The 27,916-nt window shown below is 55.0% G+C and overlaps 1 protein-coding gene across 1 annotated transcript; it reads right to left on the bottom strand.

Moving 5' to 3' along the window:
* Positions 1-3,228: 3,228 nt before the first annotated feature.
* On the bottom strand, positions 3,229-24,446 carry MYH7 (myosin heavy chain 7). Its single transcript, XM_059372910.1, has 38 exons — positions 24,246-24,446; positions 23,810-23,953; positions 23,366-23,522; positions 23,152-23,179; positions 22,454-22,562; positions 22,278-22,370; positions 22,111-22,174; positions 21,659-21,757; positions 21,321-21,424; positions 20,559-20,697; positions 20,349-20,467; positions 20,088-20,237; positions 19,635-19,805; positions 18,725-19,034; positions 18,380-18,447; positions 17,959-18,046; positions 17,250-17,367; positions 16,980-17,103; positions 16,581-16,717; positions 16,084-16,339; positions 15,249-15,491; positions 14,926-15,102; positions 14,026-14,171; positions 12,779-12,869; positions 11,658-12,047; positions 11,306-11,432; positions 10,979-11,097; positions 10,037-10,233; positions 9,284-9,467; positions 8,922-9,087; positions 8,659-8,783; positions 7,430-7,738; positions 6,915-7,118; positions 5,618-5,743; positions 5,135-5,410; positions 4,162-4,257; positions 3,892-4,026; positions 3,229-3,304 (listed from the first exon to the last, which is right to left on the bottom strand). Exons 1-38 carry the CDS (start codon positions 24,444-24,446, stop codon positions 3,287-3,289), a joined length of 5,808 nt encoding a protein of 1,935 aa, XP_059228893.1. The 3' UTR covers positions 3,229-3,286.
* Positions 24,447-27,916: the final 3,470 nt, after the last annotated feature.

Below are 27,916 nucleotides of genomic sequence, written 5' to 3' on the forward strand. Positions count from 1 at the left end.
CACCCACATTCCCACGCGGAAGTTTAACCGTCCACTGCTCCTGGTGTGGGACATGGGATTGGGAGGGGGTAGGGCAAGGCAGGAGGCATTAATCCTGGCCTGAGGGAGGAGGGGGTGGGGGTGGGGGGCTGCTCCCTTCCGCCTCTCCCTCTCTGGGCTGCCAGAGGGTGCAGGTGCTGCTCTGGCTGGCTGGGACGCCTGGCAGGCCCAGGGATTTACACCAGCTGGGCCCCAAGCCCTGCATTCCAGGGGGGGGGGGTGGGGTGTTCTGCAGTGCATCTCCCCCTCCTCAGGTAGAACTCTGGTGTCCTCTCCCAAAACCTCCTGGGGCTCCTACTCACATGCCCTTTCTTGCCTGTGTCCCTGAGTGCCCCAGGCCCTCAAGGCCCCCCTCCATGGCCTCCAGTGATGCCACCTCTCAGAGGCAGTAAGGTGTTTGGCCTTCAGCAGGCCGTGCCTGGTATGACTAAGTGGACATTGTGTTCAGGAAACAAAGCCAGACTCCCCTGCTCTGGCTTTCCCCCACACCCTCACACGCAGGAACACTCTCTCAGCTCCCCCCTCCCACCCCATCCACTGTCACCTCTCAATATAGCTCTAGAGTGTGGAGGTGGGTAGGACAGACCAGGGTCAGTTTCTCCGGGTAGGAGAGGTTTCCATTAAATATGTGGCTTCTCCCCCAACGTTCCCGACTCCCTAGAATTCCTCCCCGCCACACCACCACTGCCCCATTACTGGACTCGGTAACATGCATCTGTTTCAGCGGATGTGTATCCTATACCCAGTGTCCTTGAGGGGGCAGGGACCTGTGTCAGCCCCACATCCACATCTCATGCAGGTACATACACCAAAATATTAGTCCCCCAAGGGATGCAGACCACCTGTCCCCAGCTCCAGGTCACTTGAGGTCCCGGCGTGCAAGCTGGGGGGTTAGTCCCGTGCGTCAGTGCCCAGTTCTCATTGCCCTGGGGAGATGATAAGGGGCTAAGAACACCAGGTCAGATTGGGTAGGTCCTGCCAACAAAGACCAGGCTCTGTCCTCAGGGAACCCTGTATTCTGAGCAGGCTGGTCTCAGCAGAGGTGGAGCGGCAGCTGAGCAGCAGGCAGGCCGTTCCCACTGCCTCCAATGGAACAAGGAAGAGGGATGAGGTTAAGTTGATTCCAGGGTTCTGCCCCCCTGTCTGGTCCATTTCCCCTCCTCTTCCTTCCCATAGGTCCCCTCCTCACCGTGGGCTCTCACATCCATCCCTGCGTTCCATCCTCCCTCAGCGGTCTCTCATTGCGCTGGAAGATCCGGACTGCAAGGGCACAGAATGGACACTCCTGCCACAGGTGAGGGGACACCAGGTTGCCATGCTGTGCCAGGCTCTCTGGATCTCTGTCTGTCTCTGGCTGACCTCCCTTTCCTTCTGCCCAGTTCCTTGCCTCAAAGCTGGGCTTGGCCTCTGAGTCTCCCTGGCACCTGATTTCTACCTGTCCTGGGGTCCAATATGTGGACGTTTCCACGAGTCTCTGTTTGCTCTCAGCCCGACGTTTGCTCACCCTCTGCCGGTCTCATCTCTGCCTCTGTGTCCTGCTCTGGAGTCTCTGTCCGCCCCTCTCTAACACTACTCCTGGCCTTGCCGATTTCCCTCACATCTGAAGGTGACCCAGGATTTCTTCACTTGCCAAGTGACATCCCCCACCCCAGCTCCTGCAGCATCTCTCTCCAAAGTTCACCCTGCCTTTCTGCTTCTCCACAGGTCAGCCCCCTCCCACCGGCGGCCAGGCTCCACCATGTTTCCTGCCTCTCTCCTCTGTCAAAGCTTGCGTTCTCAGGGTTCCCCTGGGTCTCCCTATCCTCTGTTGACTTCCTCATTGCTCCCCAAGTCCTTCCTAGGAAGAGAAGTGGTCCTGGGATGGATGGGTAGAGGGGCCCACAAGGACAAGTCTGGGAGCCCATGGATCTTTCCAAGGCCTCCTCACTGCTTGTATCTTTTCTCTTTATTGGTTCCCCAGGCCCCAGGGGTCCCCAGTTTCTTGAGCTCCACCTCCCTCCACTGCCACCCTCCTCAGTTATCCCCTCTTTCTCTGCTTCCCTTCTCCTCCTATTCTCTGATTCTTCCTGGGGTAGGCCCTCTTCCTGGCTGCTCAGAGTGGAGGCTGAGGAGGAGCCTGGCTGGGGCGGCTATGTGGTTGGGTGCAGGAGATTCGGTCCAGGGCTGAGGCAGGCCTTCCCCGGTTCCCAGTGGGTGGCTGACAGCCCCATGCCTTGTGAGCTCCTGCCTGCTGTGGCCCACAGTGCCCCGCTTCCCTCAGCAGCCCAGGTGTGGCGGTGACTCTGGGAGACTGGGCTTGTTTAGTTGGGAGGAGGCTTGCTCCTTTCTCCACTTCCCAGCCCTCTGCCACTGCCCCCACTATTCTCCAAAGTCTTGCTTATGGGGGACTCTCCTCTCCACACTCCCTCATCTGCCTGCCTCCTCTCCAGATGGCCAGCCATAAATGGGCCAAAGATGCCCCATCTTCCAGCAAGCCCAGATGAGGAGGGTCTTGGGAAAGGAAGTTCCAGCAGGAGGAAGTGAAGGACAAGAAAGGAGCGCTGTGGACAGAGGGGGATCTGAGGGGGGTCTGAGGAGGCTGGGCTGAGGGAACAGTTCCGACTGTGGTGGGGTGGGGGCCCTGACCTCAGGGTGGTTGGAGACAGGGGTGGCTGTGTCTGCAAGGGTAAAATGGGCTGTAACCACAAATCCCTGTGCCCTCTCAGCGACCTGCCCTGGGCCGGGGATTGGGGGTCGTTTGCCCACACCTCAGAGGGCATCCCTATACCTTGCTCTGTCCTGGCAGCCCAGCCCTGGTTAGGGGGCAAGGTAGTGTCAGTCAGTGTAGGCTCATAGCAGAAGGGATGCCTGTGCTCTCAGCAAGCCTTAAGGGTTTTTTAAATCTCCTTGAACCCCAAGGGTCTCTGGACCAGGGAGAGGGCTGGGAGTACAGGTGTCACCTGCTGTGAAGGAGACAAATGGGAGCACCTGGCCAGTTTGTCACTGAGGATACTCAGGGCCTCCAGGGCTACCCAGGAAGGCCTCCTTGGACTGCCTGCAAAGCAGCCCTTCTGCCCTTGGAGCCCCAGCCCCACCCCCACATTCAGGTCCCTGTGGCTGGCCGGCAGTGAAGAAGAGTCTGGAGGCCAGATCTTGGCTTAAGGGAAATAACTTTATTCTGCTTCCTCCAAAGGGGCTGCTGTAGAGGCTCTGGAACTGGAAGCTTCATCAGCACCCTCAGGACAGCGCAGATCAAGATGTGGCAAAGTTATTCCTCGTTCAAGCCCTTTTGAAAGGACACAAAACCCCGGTTAGCTCTGGGGAGGTGCGTGTTGGGCAGACACAGGGGCAGAAAAAAGGGACACAGGGCACCTGATGGGGGTGGAGAACCGCTTAGGGCTTGAGGGAAGCCCCCAAGGTGGTGAGAGATGTGTCCTAGGGGTTGGTGTGGAGGGGTGAGGACTGTGAGGTCAGCCAGAGGGCGCTGCCTGGGTGAGGACAAGGGGGTCCTCTGGGCTGTCCACTTTAGGGCTGAGTTACTGGGCTCTGGGCCAAAAGTAGTGGAAGATGAGAGAAGACCCACAGTTGGGGGGGAATTGGGACATAGTGGGACAAATTGGGGCCTTCTAGAGTTGCTGACCACCCTGGGCCTGGGATTTACAAAACCATTAAAAGTTAGAGCTGGAAGAATCTTAGACGTCCCCGAGGACTGCTTTACCAGGCCCTCTGGGGCTTCAGGGTTTAATTGAGGGGGTGGGGGTCGGTGAATGAAGAGGAGGCCTCCCTGGCATGAGCAGGCTCTGTCTGAGGGGCATTGATGGTGGCAGGTGTGCTGACACAGTGACTAGTGAGGCCCAGGCAAGGCCCACCCACCTTGACGCCAATGTCACGGCTCTTGGCCCGCAGCTTGTTGACCTGGGACTCGGCGATGTCCGCCCGCTCCTCGGCCTCATCCAGCTCATGCTGCACCTTGCGGAACTTGGACAGATTGGTGTTGGCCTGTTCCTCCTGCGGGGGTCCAGGCACGGGAAGGAGGAGGTGAGAGGAAGCCAGAGGTCCTCACAGCCTCCCAGCCCAGGGTGGGGGTGGGGGAGGCTCCACAGTGTCCCTCCTCCAGGCCCAGTCCCTAGCAGGGTCGCTCACCGCCTCCTCGGCCTGGCGCTTGTAGGCCTTGACCTTCAGCTGCAGCTTGTCCACCAGGTCCTGCAGCCGCAGCAGGTTCTTTCTGTCCTCCTCCGTCTGGGGTGGGGTGGTTAGGGGTGAGGACAGCACGGTCATGAGGGGGAGCTTGCCCCCTCCCCCTGCGTGTTGTCTTTACTCAGAGTGAAATATCGGCACCCAGTTCTACTTTCTGATCCTCAGCAAACACTGGCGCTCTTCCCTTTATTTATTTATTTATCATTAAAAAACGATTCTATTTTTGATGATTTATTTGAGGAAAGAGTCTGGGGGAGCTGATGGAATCCTGAAATCCTGCACAAAACCATGCATGTTCGCTGTTCCAGGGAGCAGGCCCTTAGGGGTCCTGTGGAGGATAAACCCTCCTGTTCGGGAAGCCAGCGCATGATGGAAGTAATGCTGGGACTGCATGCTGAAATTTCCCGGGCTGCAGGGAAGGGACTCGATCTAAGGACATGTGTGTCCTTTCTGGACTTTCTGGGTTGGAACAGGAGTAAAATCTAATTAGGAGTTTGATTGTAGAAAACAAACCAGAAAGTTCTGAGATGTGTTGAATGACTTTGGGGTAGTTTTTGGTGTATTTTGGTGGTCATGGCCCCCAAACAGAGCTTGGTAACATACTTGCTTTCGGGGAATCTGTGCTGGGTGAGCTTTGTCTAGAGCTCTGGGTAGGTGTTGTCCCCAGTGGACAGGCGGAGGGTGAGGTTGAAGGCAGAGTTCCCAGGCCAAGAGGCTCAGAGGTTGACCTCTAGCCAGGGGACAGTCAGTGTAGGACAGGGCTAGGCAGAGTGGAAACAGGGCAGCAGGGGGCTGCATTCCCACTCCTTGCTCTAGAGCAGGCTAAGAGAGAGCAACACTTCATTCCTCTTGGTGGTATCATCCTAGCTTCCGGCCCTGGTGCAGGGGATCCAGCCAAGAGCAGCCCCCATGCCCGCACCTGGTAGGTGAGCTCCTTGATGCGACGCTCACTCTTCCTCATGCCCTTGATCGACTCCGCATTGCGCTTCTGCTCAGCCTCCAGCTCATTCTCCAGCTCCCGCACCCGGGCCTCCAGCTTCTGCAGCTGCTTCTTGCCGCCCTTGAGGGCGATCTGCTCAGCCTCATCCAGCCGGTGCTGCAGGTCCTTGATGGTCTGCTCCATGTTCTTCTTCATGCGCTCCAGGTGGGCGCTGGTGTCCTGCTCCTTCTTCAGCTCCTCGGCCATCATGGCAGCCTGGGGGCAGGGGGGAGGTCTAGAAGAACAGGGCCCAGGGCCCCTGGTCCCTCCAGGATCGCCGTCTGCCCAGCCTGGGGTTTGTTTCCCGAGGCCCGCCCACCCGTGCAGCTGCAGGAGTCAGCTTGTCATGGCATGGTGGCCTGGCTGGGACCCAGGGCCCTCGTTCCCGTCTTTAGTGGGGGGCGGGGGGGAGCAGTCACTCACATCGGTGATGGCCTTCTTGGCCTTCTCCTCGGCGTTCCTGCACTCCTGCACCGCCTCTTCTACTTCTGATTGGAGCTGGGTCAGGTCTGACTCCATCTTTTTCTTTTGATTGATGAGACTGGTGTTCTAGATATAGGTAGAGGAAAATATTAATATATACTTTGTTACTAGATTCTACACCTTTAGCTGCAGAAAATTTAAACTAGTCATTTTTTATTTTTTAATTATTTACTTTTAAAGATGTATTTGTTTATTTGAAAGAGAGAGACTACGGGCATGAGTGGGAGGGGAAGAGGGAGAAAGAGAAAGAATCCCAAGCAGACTCTATGCTGAACACGGAGCCTGATGTGAGGCTCGATCCCAGGACCCCAAGATCCCGACCTGAGCCAAAACCAAGAGTTGGAGGCTTAATGGATTGTGCCACCTAGGTGCCCCAAAAAACTAGTTACTTTTTTTTTTTTAAGTCTTGCTTTTGTTTATTCCTTGGGCATTTGTTGTATCTTTGTTATTGTATATCCCAGGTTTTGTATCTGTTTTTCCTTTTCCTAAGAAAGCAGATATGTTCTATATGTTATATCTAAAATTACTCAGCTTTGAAGAAAGACTTCAAACCAGAAAGGGCCTATATGATTCTACTTCTGACATCTTTAGTGACGTGTCTCTTTAGGAGCATGAAAACATTCCAAGGAAAGTGGGAAAACTTTTTTTTTTTTAACCAGGACAATATCCTAGAAATGATTGTAGTTACAGAAAGAATATAGTGGAGTAAGGAAGAGGGGAGGGGGTCAGTGCATGACATCATTCCCACATGTACTAGATTACAGAGAAAAGTCCCACAGGACCCTGCCAGAAGATGGACACAAAAGCTCATGGCAGAGCACAGTTGGAGACAGGGTGTGTGGGATTGCAGAATGATGGTGCTCCCTTGAGAATTTGATTTGCGTATGGATGGCATTTGTGCTTCTTTAAACTCTCCAGATCTCCTCTTTACAGAGCAAAGGAGGCTGTCCTCTAGATCAGGGATGCCAGATTACAGCAAACATGGCACGACTCCCAGACTTGTGACTTGGGTGAACATCACCAACCAATCATGACATCATTAGCTTTGAAGTACATGCCCCCTTCTCAAGGTAGTGTTTCCAAGAGCCCCCATCAGCAGAGGAGAGATGGCCCAGGAAACAGAGTGATTTGCCATCCCAGTTGGACACGCTCGCTCAGGGCATCCAATTCAGAACTTCTGTAAACGGGCTGGGCTCTGCCCCTTGGGGGCATCTTCGTGGGGTCCCGACCGCCTCACCTGGGAGTGCAGCAGCTGCACCCGCTCGCTGGTCTCGATGAGCTCCTGCTCTGCCAGCTTCCGAGAGCGCTCGGTCTGCTCCACCACGGCCCGCAGCTCCTCCAGCTCGGCCTGCAGCAGGTTGTTACGCCGCTCCACGATGGCGATGTTCTCCTTCAGGTCATCGTTGGCGTGCAGCGCGTCATCCAGCTGGATCTGGGTGTCCTGGGGTGGGGTGGGCGGACGCATGTTGGAGACCTGCACCCATCCCATCAGGGCTTCCTAGTCATGGTCTGACACACCCTATGTCAGGTTCACAAACCTTCTCTGTCAAGTGTAGGGCCAGGGCCACGGCCCCTCCTCTGTTGTCTAGGTCAGGAGGCTGGGCTGGTCCAGGACATGCTTAGGGTCTGGTTCTCTTTCGTCAAGCCTCCAAGCCCAGGAGGTAGGTGGCTCCCCCTTTCTCCTGTGTGCTAACCCAGGGCCCTCACCAGACCTGCAGGCAGCTCCCTTCAGGGAGTCCCCCACTCTGTTACCTTCAGATGGGCTTGGGCAATCTTCAGGTGCTTCTGGGACTCGGAGGCTGTTCTGTTGGCCTGGCTGAGCTGGATCTCCATCTCGTTGAGGTCGCCCTCCATCTTCTTTTTGACCCGCAGGGCCTCGTTGCGGCTACGCGTCTCAGCATCCAGGGACGTCTGCAGCGAGTCCACCACGCGCAGGTGGTTGCGCTTGGCCTGCTCCATCTCCTCGTCCTTCTCCGCCAGCTTCCTCTCGATCTCTGCCTTGATCTGGTTGAACTCCAGCTGTGCCCGCAGGATCTTGCCCTCCTCATGCTCCAGGGAGGCCTGGTAGGGGGTGGGGCCAGAGGGTTGGAAGCGGACAGTCAGGGTACGGAGCGAGGATGGGAGGGAGGTAAAGGAGGTGCTGGGTATCAGCCAGGACTGTGGCTTGGAGAGGAAAGCCTGGGGAAAGACACAGGAGGTGGGACCTGCATCCCAGGATGTCCTGGGCTTCCTCAGTCAAGGAAAGGCCTTGGACGTCACCAGTGCCAAGACCCTCTAGGACTAACACCACACCATCCTGAACTTCTAAGTCTCATAGGAAAGGGGGAGGTTTTCATAACCACACACTCCAAGCTTCATTTTTGTTTCCCGGGTCACTTACCTTTCAGTGAAAAAAAGCTAGATGCCCCCAAATTCAGGGCCCTCTCTGGGTTCTCTAAAAACGAACAGTAGCAATAGCAAATTGGGCAGGAAGGACACACGCATGTTGGAGGCATGTATTAAATTTTTAAGTTTGTGATCTCATTTAATCTTCATAACAATTATGCATAAAATCTTATTGGGTATGCATATTAGTTCCATCAAAAATAAGAAAACTAAGGTACAGAGGGGTTAAGAAACTTGCCCAGTAACACAGCAGAGGTCCTGAAGCCAAGTTCCAAACTCAAATCTGCCTGATTCTGAAGCCCACACTCCCACCTACTGTTTGAGGGGTTATGATGATGATTGTATTTCAACTTTATAAACACGGTAGGTTTTATAACCTTTCCGCCCATGATCACACAGTGATGTTTTCCTTGGTGGAGACCTTGGCTTTGGAGGCAGTCATGGTATTGGGCTAGTGGGCAGACTGAGAGAAGGGAGCTAATAAATTTTGTCTGGGGATGAGTATCACCTGCTGGTGAAGAAGAATGGGGAGTCAGAGACAAGAAAGGGTGGGTAGGAGTGGGTATGAAGTAGGGGTGAGGCAGGGCCAGGCTCACCTCAGCCTCCTCCAGGGCTGACTGCAGCTCTAGCTTCTCAGCCTCCAGCTGTTTGCGGACTTTCTCCAGCTCGTGAGCATTCTTCCCTCCTTCTCCCAGCTGCTCCGTCAGGTCGGAGATCTCCTCTGGGGGAGGGGCCCGGGCCGCTCAGTTGGGGGCTGCCATGGTCCCCTGATGGGGGACGCCCCTCTTGGAGCCCCTGAGTGGCGCCACACAAGGAGGCTCTCCCCAGCCCCTCCCCGGCCTCTCCAGCCCCAGCGCACCCTGGAGGTTCTTGTTCTCCCTCTTGAAGGTCTCCAGATGCTCCAGGGACTCCTCGTAGGCGTTCTTGAGCTTGAAGAGCTCTGTGCTGAGGGAGCGTGCCTCCTTCTGCGAGGACTCCAGCTCGGACTGGGACTCCTCATACTTCTGCTTCCACTCGGCCAGGATCTGTGGGGACCCGGCTCACTGCACAGCCCCCAGCACCCCGCCCCCACCCTGGTCCTCCAGGGCCTGCCCAGGCCCCTCTGCGGGGCTCAGCCTCCTCCCCAGCACCCCCTTGGCCCCCCAGGAGGAGGTCCCTGGCTTCCTGGTGATGCTGGCCTCCCTGTTCTGCCCCTGGTGGAGCCCCCCAGCCCGGTCCCACCTTGTCGAAGTTCCTCTGCTTCTTGTCCAGGGCCGCGGCGGCTGCGTTGGAGCGCTCCACGTCCACCATCAGGTCCTCGATCTCATTCTGCAGCCGGTGCTTGGTCTTCTCCAGCGAAGAGCACTTGGCGTTGACAGCCTCCACGGCCTCCTCAGCGTCCTGCAGCCTCTGGGCCAACTTCTTCCTGCCCGGGGCAGTGGCGATTTGGGAAATGGGACAGGGTTGGGTAAGATAGAGGGTGTAGATTTGGACAAGGGGAAACAATGTGAGTGTTCTAGAAAACAATCCTTGAAAACTCAGAAGTGTTGTTGGAGAAGCTGAGGAGAGGCCCCAGGGGGCTGAGAATTTGGCCAGCAGAGTGTCTCGGTGGTACGCTGTGAAGACCCACAGCACCGAGGAGGGCCCTCCAGGTGGTCTCCTCTGACCCTGGGCCAGCCTCTAGGCTGCAGACATGGAGGAGGCATGGGCTTCCACGGCCCACCCCACTTCCTCTGTCACAGCACCCTGCCCCTGGTGGGAGCACTCTGCCCTCAGACAAACCTTTTGTTCGTCTTATATTCGGATGAGAAACATAACGCGAGCAAAAAGCTTCCCTGAGAGGAGAAGGAGGTGGGGCCCTGGACTGGGTTACTCCTGTGTTGTCGGGACCTGGCCAAGTGTCCATCCCCGGTGAGGAATCTCCCCAGCATCGGGCTGGGGTGCGTCCTGCCTTCAGAGGGGCCTCAGCGAGGGGTGGGCTGCCTGGGGACTCACTTGGCCTCCTCAAGCTCCTCGGTCCTCTGGATGGCATCTGTCTCGTACTTGGTCCTCCACTGCGCCACCTCTGAGTTGGCCTTGGACAGGACGCGCTGCAGCTCAGCCTTGGCCTCTGTCTCCTCCTCGTACTGCTCGCGCAGCAGGTCACAGTCATGCCGGGCGGACTGGAGCGCGTGGGCCAGTGCGTTCTTCGCCTGCAGAGGGGTGGGCACAGGGAGGAGGTCTCAGCTTTCTCCACAGTACACCCCAGTCCTCACCCATGTCTTCACTGAATTTCTCCCTCCTCCCTGGGACCTCCTCCAGCTCTAATTCCCCAGGGGATCTGGAACAGTCTACAGAGGACTGGTAACAGAGAATGTCCATTGGGCGCTGCACTCTTTACATGAGTAACGCCCAGCACTCCTTGCTTCTTGCTACAAACGTCAGTATCAACCTCATCCCCATTGCCAGAGGAGGAGGCAGGGGATCAGAGACGCTAGGGGGCTTCCTCAAGACTACCAAGCTCTCAAGGGCATGTTAGGATTGGAGCCCTGGCCTTTTGAAAAGGTCATATTCTTTCCACCTTTTTGCTCACAAGGAAAGTATTCAAAGAGGCTCCAGTTTTGCTTCTTTCTCCAGCTTTCAGACCATCCTGCTAATCCCAGGACCCAGTGGGGCAGTTCCTGCATCCCACACCTACGCCCTGCCAAGGCTGCCATTCCTCCCTAGTGTGTTTCTCTCCTCCCCCTCACTTGCCCTTGACCAGGTGCCCCCTCCCCCAAGAAATGGCAGCAGAAAGGCAGAGGGCCTCAGCCTGGGCAACTGATTTAGGAGACATGAGCTAGGCCCTGGGCTATTAATCCATTTGGAAAATGGGAGCACAATGGAAAGACAGCAAGCCTCATTCTTGGGACCTGCTCCCTCCTGGCCTGGGCCAAGTGGCTTGAGTCTGGGCCTCACCTTAACTTCCTCCTCCAGCTGCCTCTTAAGGTCCTCCAGTTGCTGGGTGTAGGTGAGCTTGCCTCGGGTCAGTTGGGAGATCAGTGCCTCCTTCTCGTCCAGCTGCCGGGACAGCTCACCTGGAGAGGCACGAAGGCACACTCAACTCTGGAAGGTAAGCCACCCCTCCCTCTCCCCAACCATTCCCTTTCCCCTTAGGCCCCATTCTCTGGAGAGAGGTGTGCATGTGTGGGTCTTGGTGTGGGTGCATGCGCATGTGCGCACGTGTGTAAGTGTCTACCCAAGGCTGGTGGCTCGGGCAGTCGGGGGAGATGGGGCAGGGCTCACCGTTCTCGGTCTGTAGCTTGGCCCGTTGGCTGGTGAGGTCATTGACTGAACGCTGGGTCTCCTCGGCCTTGCTTCGGTGCTCGTTCATCTGGTCTTCCAGGGTCCGGCACATCTTCTCCAGATTAGCCTGAGGGGGAAAGGGGATTCACACAATGGACGTAGGGGGCCTTGAACGGTGGAAAGGGATACCGTTAAAGAAGTACAGAGGAGAGGCATGGACGGGAGAAATTTGGAGAACAGAGTGGATGAAGGGAAGTGGGATATGCAACTATCAGAGAAGAGAGGAGACACAGACACAAAGTGAAGGTAGATGGAGATAACTGCGGGTGAGGATGGTGAGCAGGCCGCCCACCTTGGCCTTGATGATCTGCTCCATGTTGGAGGTGACGTCATCCAGCTCCAGCTTGAACTCGCTCTTCTCCTTCTCCAGCTTCTGCTTCACGCGCTGCAGGTTGTCGATCTGCTCGCTCAGCTCGGCCACGCTGTCCGCGTGCTTCTTGCGCAGGGCCGCCGCTGTGGCCTCGTGCTGCAGCGTGGCCTCCTCCAGGTCCCGCCTCATCTTCTGGAACTCGGCCTCACGCTTCTTGTTCATCTCGATCTGCACGGATGTGGCCCCGCCGGCCTCCTCCAGCCGCTCGCTGATCTCCTCCAGCTCCCGGGACAGGTCTGAGCGCAGCTTCTCCACCTTGGCCCTGGCCGTGCGCTCAGCCTCCAGCTCCTCCTCCAGCTCCTCAATGCGAGCCTGGCCCGGGACACAGAGGGCTCAGACCCACTGCCTGGAGCCCTCCCTTGGGGAGCGCCCACCCCACAGCTCTAGAGCATTCCTGGCCTGTCTGGAACAGCAAGTCTTTTCAGTTCTACCAGCAGAGAAGTAGAAATAAAAGGATTTGGAGGAGATGTTTTGGATAGCTGAACTAGCCTTCTTTTAGGCCAGAACTTTATACATTTTCTATTGGAAAGAAAGTGGCTGAAGTTGACTGTTGAAGAGGGACAAAGAGACCTGTGTTCTAGGGATATTTTAAGCAGTTTAGTGGCAAAAATATTAAAAGTTTAGCATGAGAGAGCCATGTTTGTCTGAAGCCCTAACATGGTGTCTGCTCTAGGGGTAAGAATCAAAGCCACAGACTGTCAGGGCTAAAAGGATCTTAAAAGCCATTGGTAACAAGGGAGGACACAGAGATCCAGATATCTAGAATGAGTTCCCCACAGTTGCTAGCTCAACCAGAGCTGAGACAGGAAGCCAGGGTTTCTGTGCCCTATACCTGTGATATTTTTCAGGTCTTTTCCTATGTCATCCTTGGATCACCCAGCCCTCCTAGGGGTGCTCCCTGGGTGTACTGTGATAGTTCAAGCTCTCCCTTCATGGACCTATAGCAAGTTCCTGTAATGCTGGGGGGAGGACATTCTGGAGAAGGGGGTGGAGGAAGCTGATGACCTGCCCAGGGGCTCCAGCCTAAGCATCCCAAAGCTTACCTGAAGCTCTTTGAGCTTCTTCTGCAACTGGCTGCCCAAGGCCTGCTCGTCTTCAATCCTCGCATTGAGGGCGTTCAGCTCGAAGTCCTTCCTGGGGGGAAGGAGGGAGGGTAAGATGAGGAAGGTCCGTTGGGCAGCAGGAGGACTCACCAGTACTTGGAAACGGTAATACCAAAAAAAAAAAAGAAGAAGAAGAAGAAGAAGAAGAAGAGCAGGATTTCATCAGAAAAGTAGTGTCTGAGGCTGATGTAGGGTCCCTGAAAATGTACCACATGTTGAAGGCCTCAAGTCTAGCAAGAAATGTAATGGGCAGAGGACCACAGGTGGGGTGACAACACCTGGGTTCTGTGGGACTTCGTCTCTATGGTCCTGTAGAATGACGTCATTGGACCAGATGGTTTCAAAGGCCCCTTTTAGCTCCAATGGCCTTTAATTCTATCACCATTACTTTGGGTTGTTGGGTTAGCCTTTCTGAGCCTTCATTTCCTCTTTGGTAAAGTGGGCCTCAAAATGCCATTTTTAGAAGGTGGTTTGAGGATCCTTGGGATCATGTACTCCTTCATTCATTCAGCACCTGCTGTGCCTGAGGAAGTGTGAGGGCTCCTGGGTGGACACAGGCCCCAGGAAGATGCAATCATGATGACTCTCAGAGGCTTTCATAGTCCTGACCCTAGAGCCCCATAAGATCCTTAATTATCCAAAACTACCCTGCAGGCTGTTTCTCAAGTGTGGGAAGTGGACCTGTACATCTTGGTAGGACTTGCAGTAAGAACTGGATCCATGAGTTAATCAGATCCCTGCACTGCTCAAGAGTGGGGGCTGCCCCATTTCTCTGGGGTCCTCAGGGCTCTCTGAGAAGGACCTGAAAGGCCCATCCTGAGAGGCTTTTGTGTGGAGCCCTCCTCGGTGTTAAGCAACTGGTCTCCAAGTGGTTAACCAACTGGTGTGTAGAAGGAGGAAAGCTATGAGTTTCCATCCTTCTCCGCTGCCCAACAGGAAGAAAAGGCTCGAGGAATCCAGGTTAGACTGTTTTGCCAGGGAGGACGGCAGGGCACTGCTGCATGTGTCTGGGGGAGGAGAGCCCTCTTTCTGGAGGCCTCTGCCCATGGTTTTGCCCCCACTTTCGGAGGCTGTGTGAGGCTTGCAGCCTCTGAGGGTGAACAAATTGGGACAGCTTGTACTGTCATAGGTGTAACAGGCTGCTGAGCTAGGGAGGAGGAAAGGTGCCAGGGAGGGGAACACGCTACTTTTTCAGCCGCTCATCCAGCTGCTGTTTGTCATTCTCCAGGTCCATGATGCTCTCCTGGGTCAGCTTCAGGTCGCCCTCCAGCTTCCGCTTTGCTCGCTCCAGGTCCATGCGCACTTTCTTCTCCTGCTCCAGGGATCCCTCCAGCTGGTGGGGAGAAGGAGCAGTGTGTCCCATAAGACCAATCATCCTGATTTGGGGATTTGGAAGCTTAGTCACTCCAGATTTGGGGAATCCTAAGACATGTCCGGGACTTGGAAAAGCTTTCCCAGAGTGGGCCAAGGGACTATGAGAGCGCCCAGCTTGGAAGGATGCTTAGTAACTATTTGATAAATGATTTCATGAATGACTGTATGACAAAACCCAAAGCTCTATTCATTCATCCAGCAGTATCCTGCAGGAGTGTGTTAGGCACTTCAGATGCAAAACTGAATCAATCCAAGTTCTCACCTAAAGGCACTTACAATGTTATGGTTGAGACAGATACTTCGATAATGATAACATGGGTGATAAATGATCCAATGGAGATATACCCAGAAAACTATCTATGGAACAATGACCACTGAAGGCCAGATCCTGCTTAAAATATTAGAGGTCACAAGATCCTCAGAGCCTCACAAAATTCCCAAAGAAATATGTCACATTCTTACTTGATAACTCTCTAGACCCTGTGGTCTATAAAGGCTTGAACCTAAATTGAAATAAGGAAGTCCATCTCTATTGTTGATCATATCAGTGGGATGAGATACATAACTCATAGTGATCACCCTTACCCTTTTCTATTCTCCAGTCCCCTACTAGAAATGTATCAGGGGAGGGAACCCTCCCCAATCCCATCCTTCCAAACACGCACACCCATACACACACACGGTATATCTAGGTCCTGTGACAATCTACTTACATCATCCACTTGCTGCTCCAGCTTGACCTTGGCCTTGGTCAAGGTGTTGACCTTGTCCTCTTCAGCCTGAAGATCATCTAGGGCCTGCTGGTGGGCCTCTTGCAGAGCCTTCTTCTCCTTGGTCAGCTTGGCAATGATCTCATCTAGCCCAGCCATTTCCTCTGTCAGGTTCTTCACCTGTGGATCAAGAATCCCATCCCCTTCAGGGTCAGAGGTCATTAGCCTGGAGACATCTATGGGGATGTCCAATGCCAAGGACCAGAACCACACTATGGTCTAGAAATCCTAAGACCTGGGCTAGAGCCAGAAGAAGCTGCCCTCACCTTGTTCTCTGTTGCATGCTTCTCCTTCTCCACCTTGGCCAGCGTCAGCTCCAAGTCATCAATGTCCCTTTTGAGCTCAGAGCACTCGTCTTCCAGCTTGCGCTTCTTGGCAGTGAGCTCCGCATTCATCTCCTCCTCATCCTCCAGCCTCTCGGTCATCTCCTTCACCTTGGCCTCCAGCTGGATCTTGTTCTTGATCAGCTGGTCACAGCGCTCCTCTGCGTCAGCCAGGTTGTCTTGTTCCTGAGGACAAGGCACAGAGGGGAGGCTTTTCAGTGGGTGGGGTCCTCACATTGCCAGGTTTGGGGAGGAAGAGGCTCAGCCTGTAGGAGGGGAGCTCCAGGATATATCCAGCTGAGAAAAACCTCAGAAGGATGATGAAGGGAAGGATTTCAGGACAATGTGATGGGAACATTGGGGGATGGAAGCAGAGAGGCTCTCTGCCTCTGGTCTCCTTCACTGCAGGAAAGGAACTGCATTTACTGATGCCAGCATTTTACATATTTACTGTCTGGTAAGATGGGCAGCTTCATCCCTAGTCCAGAGATGAGGACATTGAGACTCAAAGACAATGCATGGTTTGCGTAAGTTCAAAAGATTATTGGGCTGTGGATCCAGGTTGAAACCAAGCGGAAAGCCAGTGTTTTTAAAAGTTTGTTCTTTCCCCCTTCCCTTTTGTTCTCTAGAGGGACCCCCTTGGAGGACTTTGGAGTGTTGATTCCAGAAACCTGTGTCTGTGAGAGGACAAGGTGAGCCCTGGGTGGGGAGGTGCAGGAGGCGTGGGGAATGTTGGCTGAGCAGGACCGGCGAGCTAACAGAGGTCCAGGAGCCTCACCGCCTGCACTTGGAGCTGGAGGTCATTCTTCTCCTGCAGCAGGGACACCATCTTCTCCTCCACCTCCTTGCGGCGAGCCTCTGACTTCTCCAGCGCCTCTTTGATGCGTGCGAACTCCTCCTTCATGTTGGCCATCTCCTTCTCCGTCTCTGCGCTCTTGAGCAGCGGCTTGATCTTGAAATACAGCTTCATCCAGGGCCAGTTCTTGACCCCCATGAAGGCCCGGATGTTCCACTGGATGATCAGCAGGGAGTCTCTGCAGGGGCCCAGCAAGAGGGTGGTGAGAGAGTCCCAGCTCCTTCCTGTCCTGAAGCCCTGACTTGTACGTAATAGCTCTCCCTTCCTCTCTGATGCCTTGGCCGTGAGGCCCATCCAGGGTCCATAGGAGCCCCTCCGGCTAGTCTGCTTGCTTCACATCTTGGTGAGCTTTCCTCTGACACTGCCCCTGAATCAGCCTGAACCTTAGATGGCCAGGAGCCTCCTTTTGAAGCCCTCACCTGCGTTCCAGCAATTTCTTATACTCCATTCTGGAGAGCACACCCCGAGACTGGGCCTGGATGCGGGTGATGATGCGGCTCAGCCTCTCATCCCGCATCTCCTCCAGCAGCCCCAGCAGCCCCGCCTTGAAGAACACCTGTGGGCCAGCAGTGGGTGGGCCGGGAGGGGAAAGAGGAGAGGTTGCTTTTAAGCAGTGTAATACCCTAGGAAAGAACTCAAGGGAGGAGGCCAGTGACAGCTGGAGCTGGGACAGGGGCACTGGATGGTCCAGGGGAGGGGGAGAAGGCAGTTCAGAGATGGTCCTAAGATGACTGGTAAAAGGGAAGGAGCTGTGAGGTGGGGACCCAAAGGATAGGAGAGGTCCCTCTGTAGTCAGCTCGCCTCCTCCCTTCCCTCACCTTGGTGTGGCCGAACTTGTACTGGTTGTGGTCAATGTCCAGGGAGCCCAGCAGCTTCTCTGCCCCTTTCCTGCTGTCAATGAACTGGCCCTCAGGGATGGCTGCTGGGTTCAGGATGCGGTACCTGGAGAGGGTGGTGCCCCGAGTCACTCATGTTCTGGACCAATCTGCTCTGCCCACAGCACTCAGGGCCACCTGTGGACTTGCTTCCCCACCAAGTCTTCCCAGGCTCCCCCTGCTCCCTGAGCTCTGGGGAGCCCCCATACCCACCTCTGCCGGAAGTCCCCGTAGAGGATACGGTTGGGGAAGCCCTTCCTGCAGATGCGGATGCCCTCCAGCACACCGTTGCAGCGCAGCTGGTGCATGACCAGGGGGTTGTCTATCACCCCTGCAGCAGTACGAGGTGGGAGAGGAAGGTGTGGGGAGAGTGCCGGGCTAAGCCAAAAATTCTGGGCTCTGATTCTGGGTCTGTCTCTCACTAGCCAGCAACCTTTGGGAAAATCCTTCCCCCCCCCCTCCCTTAGCTGGACTCTTAAGAATAACCAAAGGTTTTCCCATTCCTTCTTTTACGTTGTATTTATTATCATAGGTAGTTGCCATTTTCTAGAGAAGAAACTAAGCCCAGAAGAATTAAGGCACCTCACCAAGGTCACTAAGCTGACCAGAGCAGAGCCAGGCCCCTGAGGAACTGGAATTCCTATTCCTAATCAGTCAAAAAAGATAAACAATCTCTATATGTCTCACTGGGGGGTGCGTGCTATGAGTCAATGCCCATGAAAGTGCCTTACAGGACCCCCTTGAGCCACGCTGCAAATACGGGGAAATGGGGAGAGACTAGTCTGCCATCTCATGGGGGATCGGAGGAGAGTGTCATTTGGAAACCACTGAGGTGGGGGATTAGGAGATGGCTGAGGAGTCCCTGTCCCCAGGGCATGGGGCATGCAGCCAGCAAGGGGCTGGGCTGAGTTTCGGACCTCACCTGGAGACTTTGTCTCATTGGGGATGATGCAACGCACAAAGTGGGGGTGTGTGGAACGCAAGTTGGTCATCAGCTTGTTCAGATTTTCCTGTGGCCCAAAGCACAGGAGGGAAAAGTAATGCAGGTGAAGGAGAGAGAAGTACGGAAGGAAGGGAAAGAGAGAGAGGATGAAGGAATGGTGGGGAGGACACGGAGGAGAGAGAGGTCAGAAGGACAGAGGGAAGGGGAGAGTGAGATGGGAAACACAGAGAGAAGAGGCCACCAGCAAAGAGGGAAAGAATGGAGAGGGGGATAGACAAGGAGGGAAAGGGGCCACAGGGAAGGAGGAGACAGAGAAGTCAGGCATGGGAACGGCGGGAAGGAGCAGGGCTGGTGGGTGCTGGGGAGCCATGCTGGGCTGGGGCTGGGGGCACACGCTTACCCTGTGCAAAGCTGACACGGTCTGAAAGGATGAGCCTTTCTTGGCTTTGCCTTTGCCCTTATCGACAGCTGTGGGAGGAGAGTCAGGGAAAATGACCTGAATGGACGTGTGGATGGAGAAGAGGCCTCCATCACGGACTCTCCCTACATCCTCACTTGTATCTGATCTCCAGGTGAGGGTCTTTACTATGTGGGGCCCAGCTTCTCCACCCCATTCTATCTCACTGAGCCTGTAAACCTTAGAGCACAACCTGACACGGAAGGGGTCAAGTGTTGCAATGAGCTTGCCTCAGGACCATGGTAGAAACCCTGCTCCTTAGTCCCCAGGGTTCTAGTCTCTACTTACGTGCGTCAGCCCCCGCATAATTGGCAAACAGGTTGCTGAGCAACTTAAGGGAGGACTTCTGGTACAAGCCCACCACCGTCTCGTTGAGTGGGTCTTTGTTCTTCTGCAGCCAGCCCAGGATGTTGTAGTCCACGGTGCCGGCATAGTGGACCAGGGAGAAGTGGGCTTCCTGCTTCCCCTTGACATTGCGTGGCTTCTGGAAGTTGTTGGACTTGCCCAAGTGGTTGTCATAGAGCTTGGCCTTGAAGGTCATGTCAGTGGCCTTGGGGAACATGCACTCCTCCTCCAGGATGGACATGATGCCCATAGGCTGAGGGTAGAGGGGAAAGCGTTACTGAGCATGCTTCATGCGGATGCAAAAGCATCCTGCTCTAAGCTCAGTATTTGCTTATGGTGATGCCCCTTTGGGAATTAAGGTAACAGGCTCAGATTTGAGTGCAGTTATTTACCGACCTACACCTGTTCATGCCTTCGCAAGGTGGAAGACTTTGTTTGCTTTCAGAGGGACCTTTGTGAAAGTCTGGGGAAATGAATGATATTGATGCTTTACACAGCACTCCATCGTCCAGATCCTTGCCATGGGGGAGCTGAAAACAGGTGTACTCTGATTCCCTGCCCCACACTCAAGCCAGGTCAAACCCAGGCTGTTAAACACACTGGTATGGGAGGATTCCTGGAGCTGCCCATCCTCCCTGTGTCCATTCTCAAGCCCCTGCGACCTCAGCTCTCCCTGTGCCCCCCTGTCCTGGGTGGTCAGGACACAACAGGGCTCGGGATCCAGAGCATGTTCCCCAGCAGGGTGGGGGCTGCCTTTTAGACGGGGGCACTCAGGTATGGTGTGAGTGGGGAATTCAGCCACTCTGTCTGGAAGGCCAGGGGACGGGGACACAGGCAGCAGGCTAGGCAGCACCTTCTCAATGAGGTCGATGCAGGCCTGCAGGTCCATGCCAAAGTCAATGAACTCCCACTCGATGCCCTCCTTCTTGTACTCCTCTTGCTCCAGCACGAACATGTGGTGGTTGAAGAACTGCTGCAGCTTCTCGTTGGTGAAGTTGATGCACAGTTGCTCAAAGCTGTTGAACTGCAGGGAACAGGGGCGGAGCGGGTCAGGCCCGCAGGGATCTGAGCAGCACGTGTGGTCCCCCCACCCTGAAGTGGTTTGACCTGGCCTGCCCAAGCCCAGCCAGGGGTGTGGCCAGGCCCCTGCCCTGTCGGGCCAGTGGGGAAAGGTGCTCCCCTGGAAGACAGGAGGAGGCATCAGCCTTTTCCGAGATTGGCCGTGATGGTCACAGGTGGGAACGAGTGAGTCACCCTCCCCCCTCCCCCAGCCCCTGCGCTTGTGTGCCTAGGCTCCCCCACTCACGTCGAAGATCTCGAAGCCGGCGATGTCCAGGACCCCTATGAAATACTGGCGTGGCTGCTTGGTCTCCAGGGTGGCGTTGATTCTCGTCACCATCCAGTTGAACATCTTCTCGTACACGGCCTTGGCCAGGGCCCCAATGGCATATGATACCTGGAAGTTGAGCGAGAAACCAAACGAGCAGATTAATGCAGAGACTGAAATCCAAAGCCCTCCCTGAAGCCTGCCAGCCCCCTCCCCACTTATCTTCTGAAGATGACCCACCTGCTGGACATTCTGGCCCTTGGTGACGTACTCGTTGCCCACTTTCACCCGAGGGTGGCACAGCCCCTTGAGCAGGTCGGCTGAGTTGAGCCCCATGAGGTAGGCGGACTTGTCAGCCTCTGGAAGGAGAGGGCAGGCAGCCAAGTTGGCACAGGGAGGACTCCTCTCCAGATGTGGCCCCCACCTGCCCCCAGCATACCAGACTCCCACCTTCAGTGCCATCTGGCTCAGCTTGCTCCTCTCGCTGTTTCTGTTTGAACTTCATGTTTCCAAAGTGCATGATGGCACCCGTTAGCTTGTACATGGAGTTCTTCTCCTCTGGAGTGAAGCCCAGCACATCAAAGGCATTCTGTAGGCAAACCCCATATTGGTGGACCCCAGAAAAGGAAGTATGGCAGGTAAATGAGATCCCTCTTCAGCTGAAGAGAGAACTTCTCTCCTGAATCCCTGTAGCTTCTGAGACTCCCATACCCAGTGTGGAACTCCAAAACCAAGTGCAGGAAAGTTGCACACTGCCCCAGATCTGGCATCAGTGGCCACATCTGTCCTTTGGAGGTGCTCTGGCCACCCACTCATGTTTTTTACTTTTGTCTCTCTTCTCGACCCTACACTTGATTCCCTGCTTAAACCTTCTCTACCTGTCTATATCTAGTCTTCACCTAATAGGCTGCCCCCATCCCATGGCAACTGCATGAACCACCCCCATTCCCTTGGTGATGCTTTGCTTCTTGGCTTGTCTGCTTCTCTGTTTCAGCCCTTTCTGTTTGCTCAAACACCAAATACTGGTCACCCCATCTCAACATACCCATTCCCCAACACATCCTGGTCATAAGGCATGTTCTGGCCCTTGGGGAGGGTCATACCACTTTGAATAACAGATAGCATCTCAGCTCTCCTCCTTAGCCAGTGAACTGGCCTCATTTAACCCTCTGCCAGTGCCCTCACTTCTCTACCAGGTTCTTACCCACTTACATCAGTGGCCATGAGCTCCTCAGAGTCATCGATGGAGGCCACCGTGGTCTCTCCTTGGGAGATGAATGCATAATCGTAGGGGTTGTTGGTGATCAGCAGCATGTCTGGGAGGAGAAGATGGGTTGAGGAAGGGGCACAAAAGCCTGGCTCTCACTGGGGTTGCCTACCACAGTACAGGGCTTGCAGGAAAGCATATGACAAGGCTGACTGTGGTCTCACATCCCACAGAACTGAATCCAGCAGTGCCATAAACCCAGGGCATGTCTGCAAGCAGCCGCAAGCAGAGGGGACCAGGTTACCATGGAGATAGTTGGTCTCGGTTGGTAGCTCTGACTCACCCAGCAGCTCAGGTTTTTTGTTAGACAGGATTTGGTAGAAAATGTGATAATCTCTCTCTGCTTTCAGCTGGAAAATAACTCTGGATTTTTCCAGAAGGTCTGTGAACAGTAGGGGGAGAAGAGGGAAAGAAATTTGGGGATTTAGGTACAAGGAAATAGAGGAAAATGAATGATAAATGTAGCAAGTAAAAGGCAGAGGAAAAGAGAAAGACAAAGAGAGAGACTCTCGTGCACGCATGAAGAGACAGAGGTGGAGAAAGAATAGAGGAAGTCTAAGAGGGAGATAAGTATACAGACCCAGAGACAGAAAGAGAGGGAGAGAGACTAAAAGGCAGAGGCCTAAAGAGAGACATAGATAGAGAGACAGAGAGAAGAGAGGGATAGGGTGGGATTGTGATCACATAGAACAAGGGTGAGCTCAAGCCGAATCCTAGCAGATTCATGGCACTCACAGGTCTCTATGTCTGCAGATGCCAACTTTCCAGTTGCCCCAAAATGGATTCGAATGAATTTCCCCTGGGGAGATTGAGGAGACCGATGATGAGTTGAGGCAAGGCTCGTATGTGACACCAACCCTCCACCAACCCAAATCCCAAATTCAAGGTCAGGGATCACTCACGAAGCGGGAGGAGTTGTCATTCCGGACGGTCTTGGCATTGCCAAAGGCCTCCAGGGCAGGGTTGGCCTGGATGATCTGGTCCTCCAGGGTGCCCTGCAAAGATCAGGAAGGATGGTGGGTGAGAGGCCTCCCCCTCCCCTTTTGCAGTGCAGGCCCATGGAGGACAACAGGCCTACCTTGCCTGGTGTCTGATCCTTCTTGCTCCGATCCCCAATGGCAGCAATAACAGCGAAGTACTGGATGACCCTCTTGGTGTTGACCGTCTTCCCGGCCCCGGATTCCCCGCTATAATAGTCAGAGCCTCATTAGGCAGTGAACAGATGCAGTTCATTGAGACAAAGAAACCTCAAGTCAGGAGAGAGGGTCTGGTCCTACTTGAGTGGGAGCCCCAAAGCAAGAAGCACCCTGACCACACGTGGGATCAGGGGGAGCACCAGGAAGGGTGCCACAAGAAGTTGCCGGGTTTGGGCAGAAGAATCTTGGTCTTAGCTAGGCAAGGTCAATGTGAAGAGATGGGCCTTGGCCCTTTCGGCAAAGAAAAGGTGAGGCTGGCAGAATGGGGAACGTTACTGAAGGGAAAGATGAAAGAAAATGGGGAGAGGATGAAGACACAGTGATACTGGGCTTATGGATGAGTGAGTGATGAGCTGGAGGAGAGCGAGCAAAGGGAACGGGAGAGGGAAACTCCAAGAGGGGTGGGAAGCAGAAAGAAGTGGGGAAGGCAAGGCAAGGGTAAAGGCCACAGAAGAAAGAGAAGCTGGCACAAAGGTGGAGGGAAATGAGAATTGTGGGTCCATGCATGGGGCCTGGGGTCCTTGATAGGGGCTGGGGTCAAGAAGGTTCTGAAAGAGAACGGGTTAGGAGCTACACTCACGTGATCAGGATGGACTGGTTTTCTCTGTCTGTTGGGAACAAGTAGGAAGGAAAAATCAGGAAACACACAGGATGCTCCTGCCTGGCATCCACCCACGCTTCTCCCGCCCCACAGCCCGGCCTCCCTCCAGGCACCTACCGGTTGCTCAGACCTACTGTGAGTCCCTCCACCCCCACGCAGATCCCAAGAAAACCCTGCCACCAAGTCCTGTCACCTGTCAGCATGTACTGATAGGCGTTGTCAGAGATGGAGAAGATGTGGGGCGGCGCCTCGCTCCTCTTCTTGCCCCGGTAGGCAGCCACCACCTCGGCGTTGTACACCGGCAGCCACTTGTAGGGATTGACGGTGACGCAGAAGAGGCCCGAGTAGGTCTGGGGTAGAGAAGGAGGGTTGAGTGCTCATGATAAAGAGGGAGGAACAGTGGGTTCTCGAGTTAGAGAACAGTGCCAGGAGGGGAAGAAAAGGGAAGATCTACAAAAGCACTCAATCTGAGGACTCCCGGCCTTGGGGGTGTTAGAACTGAACCAGGGATGCAGGGCCACGGACAGCGTGCAGTAATGCCTGGACACAAGGAACAGAAACCTGTGGCTCCAGCAGGTGGGCCTCTGGGGACTGGGAAGCTACTCGACTCAAAGGGCGTCCTGGATGGCGCACTCACGTAGATCATCCAAGAGGCGTAGCGCTCCTTGAGGTTGTAGAGCACAGCGGGCTCATGCAGGAAGGTCAGCATGGCCATGTCCTCGATCTTGTCGAACTTGGGAGGGTTCTGCTGCATCACCTGGTCCTCCTTCACGGTCACCGTCTGCAACAGCCCCCATGCAGGACCCACGGTCAGCCCTCCCTCTGCCCGGAAAGGAGTAGGGCGAGTTCTAGGACAGCCATGTTCAAGAGAGAAGGACGGGCATCACAGAGAAGATAGACAGGATATTGGGAATGAGAAGGGCTGTTTGGAAGCCGTGGATCCCTGCCCCAAGAGGGGGAAAGCAGGCTGTCCTCAGGTCTGTGTGGGATGGGTCCTGGTGGGAACTTCTCTGTGTACCCCAGCTGCGGGAGGGGGTCCCAGGAGGGCCTCTCATGCCAGCCCTGCTACCTACCTTGCCATTTTCGGTTTCAGCGGTGACTTTGCCACCCTCTCGAGACACAATTTTGGCTTTGACGAACTCCTCTTTGTCATCGGGCACAAAGACATCTTTCTTGAGGTCAAAAGGTCGGGTCTGGGCTTCCAGCCGCTCCTTCTCTGACTTGCGCAGGAAGGGGGCAGCGGCCCCAAACGCGGCCATCTCCGCGTCCACCATTGCTGCGCCTGCAGGGGGTGGGAGTCAGAGAAGATGCCAGATGCCCTCCCTTCCACCCAGCCTCCACTCCCTTCCCCAGGCTCTCTCTCCTTCAGTGGGAGCCCCAGAGCCTAGCACTCTCCTTGTGAGTCAGGAGCAGGTCACCTTGCATCCCTTATTCTTTGAGCCGATCCACCAACCTGAGAATAGCCTAGCAAACCTGTCAGGGCAGAAGGGGAGGCTAATGTTTGTTCAGCCTGGGGCTCTCCTAGAGGAGAAAGGAGCATTCTGGGCTTCTCTGGGAGCAGAAAGCTAACTACGTCCATCTCTAATCCTTGTCCCTCCCTGACTCTTCCCTGGTCACAGGCAAAGGGCTCTTTGTTGCCAAGATACACTTCCCAAGGCAAGACAGAAACTAGAGTCCCATAACCTGGCTTTGAGGCTGTCATGGCCAATCTCCCCAGATTCCCCCACACTCCATCTTCAGCTTTCCTTACCTTTGGCTTCTCAAAGGTGTATCCTAAATGAAAGGGGCTCAAGCCTGCAGGGGACCTGGAAAGACGGAAGGCTGTGTCAGGGCCACCTCCCCGCTGCTCCCCGGCTCTGCCCTTTGGCACCCACCACTCCCCCAGGCCTGAAAACAAATGGGAAGTGGTGCCAGCTTCTCTGGTCCTGTCCTCTGTCTGGCTTTCCAAACACTGTGGCCCTTTCTCCTGAGCAATAATTTTAACAGTTTCCTGATGTCTATTCCTCCTTCTCCCACCTGGGAGACAGTCCCATCCTTGCCTACACTCAACTAGTGAAACTTGCCTACTTGGAGCCACAAGAGAAACAGCTACTGGTCACATTTGTTCAGCGCCTTACAGTCTGCAAAGCACATTTATGCATCTCTCACTCAACCTTCGCCCCATCCTACGGATGAGGAAATCAGGGTTAAGGGGCTCGCTTGCCCGAAAACACATAATGAGAAGTGGCAGAGCCAGGCGTTGAACCCATGTCTCATGTCTCTCCAAAGCCAGTTCCCTTCCATCCTGCCCTTGTTTGTCAGACAGTCTTGGTGGACACTCTCAGAGAGGAGACCCTTGTGGGCGTCCTCTCATTGACACACCCACCAAATGCCAAATGCCCTCCACATGTCCTCTGATGAACACGCGTGTGCGCTGTTCTGGGGTAGAGAACATGCCTCACATGGACACGCTTCCTTCCCATACCTCCCTGTATGTCGTCATGCCTTGGCAACAGACACACACATCAAGTATGTGTACGGTATAAATCAGCACAGATCGCTGTATAGTCCCAATTACACAAAGACCTGAAGCAGGGCCGCCTGGGTGCTGCAGTGGGTTAAGTGTCCCACCCTTGTTTCGGCTCACGTCATGATCTCAGGGTCATGAGATCCAGCCCTGCATCGGGCTCCATGCTTGCTGCCGAGTCTGCTGGAGATTCCCTCTCCCTCTCTCTCTGCCCCTCCCGGTCATACTTACTCTCTCTCTCTCAACTAAATAAATAAATCTTTAAAAAAAAAAAAAGACACACACAAAACACCGGGAACGGCCCCACCATGTGTCTGTGAGCCCCTTTTGCAGGGTGTACACAGGCTGCAGGAACCTCCACTCCTGGATGCACGCACAAACATCTCCATGTGCATAGATACGGGTAGTTACCCACGACAGACCCCCCCACACAACTAGCTTCTAAGCATATATACTTGCTAAGTCATTGTTCTTCACCATCCTCTTCTCCCTCCCCTCAAATGGACCAGTTATCCTCAGGCATGATCATAAATACGTCTCCCCCTACGTACTACTGTATCTTAATTAGGCAGCGTGGTACACACCCTTCCCTCACCATGCATTGAGACTATGCATGCTTGTACACAACACACACACACACACACACACACACACATACACACACACACGTACACACATACACACCTCTGATGCATAACACATTCTGGTCCCATATGCTCAGATATAGACTTTCACACACAACACCCCCCTCCCGCACTCCCAGGGCACCCACACTCATGTTTAGACCTGCACTTGTGTGCTCAATGATCAGACCTGGTACTCTGCAGGAAGCCCTGCATGCACTTGCTGTTCCTAGAGGAGCCCCTTCCTAAAGCTGGGGCCCTCTTATCCCAGAGGAAGACCTCTTGCTCGGCACTCCTACCTGAGAGCAGCAAGGAAAGACAGAGCACAGGGGAGAGCTGTGGAGCTTGACCTGGTCAGGAGCCATATATATCCGGCAGCAGGCCCCCCCCCCCCACCTGTACCCAGTCCCTAGCCGGATTTAGAAAGGGCTGTTGTCACTAGAAGCATTTCCCCCAGGCTCCCCCTCCTTTCCCCAAAGTGCTCCCCACCCCACCCCACCCCCCCAGCTAGGAAACAATTGGAAGTGGTCGTCATTGTTATGGCATGGAGTGTGCAGGGTCTGAGTTCCAGGGGGCGGGGATGGCTCAAAGTGTAGCCAAAATATCTCCCAGGCCAGGCTTCACATTCCATAGCTGGCAGGAAAGGGGACTGCTCAGACCACCGTGACCTCAGGCAGGCAGGGTCCTGGCCCTGCCCCCAGGACTCTCCTGGTCTCTGACACAGCTGCCCCTCCGACCCCTGCCCCCTGAGCTGGCCCAGCCCCACGTGCAGTGTCCCCTGTGCTTCCTGGCCTGGGTCCTACATCCAACAGTGGGATGGGAGGTGGTGAGGGTCAGCAGCAGCACAGGGGTGGGGCAGAGTTGGGGGCATGGTCCCCGGGGGAGGGCGTTAGACTGGGGCAGCTGGAAGGAGGTTTCCCAGCCAAGTGGCAAGAATGACCGGGGAGCTTAGAGATGGGGACTCTGGCTTGGGCACTGATTTCCTTGGACCAGCTGGGCGGTGTGTTGAGGTCACCGAACCTCAGAGCCAGGCAGGCCATTCGTTAGTCCTTCATTTTATGAAGACGGGAAGTATCTTTTCTGAGGTCATGCAGCTAGGCAGGGCGGCAAGGTTTAAGGCAGTTGGGGGAGCTGAGCAGATGAGGAATGGAGGCCAGCGTGCAGACGGAGGGCTGGAAGTCCAAGGAGGCAAGGACCCGCTGTGCTCAGAAGGCCGACCCAGGTGCTGCCGGAGGGTCCTAGAGGAGGCCCCTGCATGACTCATTTTCCTAGCTCAGCCTTCAGGTACTGAATGCTCTAGTCCAGAGCCAGACACTACCTTCTTGGAGGCCTGGATACCTAGATAATAGAGCTGCTTTGAGCTAGGAGACCCCCGAAGAAGATAGCTGCTGCCTGGCCCACCTGTCCTCTCGTGTTCTGTGGAACAGTCTCTCCCCAGCGGGGGGGAAACTGGAGTCGTGGCAACTGGGGCAGGAGAAATGGAAAAATGTCCCCCTTTCCTGCTGGCCTTAGAAACAGCCACCAAGGAGGTGAGGAAAGGTGGCTAAAGCTCAGCCCATGAGCAGAGAATGTAACTTAACGCCACCCTCTTCTAGCTACCGCGTGTGCAAGCTTC

The sequence above is a fragment of the Mustela nigripes genome, chromosome 13, assembly GCF_022355385.1.
Source record: "Mustela nigripes isolate SB6536 chromosome 13, MUSNIG.SB6536, whole genome shotgun sequence".
Taxonomy (NCBI): domain Eukaryota; kingdom Metazoa; phylum Chordata; class Mammalia; order Carnivora; family Mustelidae; genus Mustela; species Mustela nigripes.

What these genes read in the sequence shown, in the direction of transcription:
- MYH7 (XM_059372910.1), bottom strand. Translation starts at nt 24,446, where the DNA reads ATGGTGGACGCGGAGATGGCCGCGTTTGGGGCCGCTGCCCCCTTCCTG. An exon ending in CAATGAGACAAAGTCTCCAG is followed by an intron (nt 17,368 to 17,958) that starts GTGAGGTCCGAA and finishes GTACTGCTGCAG; the next exon opens with GGGTGATAGACAACCCCCTG. An exon ending in ACAAGTTCGGCCACACCAAG is followed by an intron (nt 16,718 to 16,979) that starts GTGAGGGAAGGG and finishes GCTGGCCCACAG; the next exon opens with GTGTTCTTCAAGGCGGGGCT.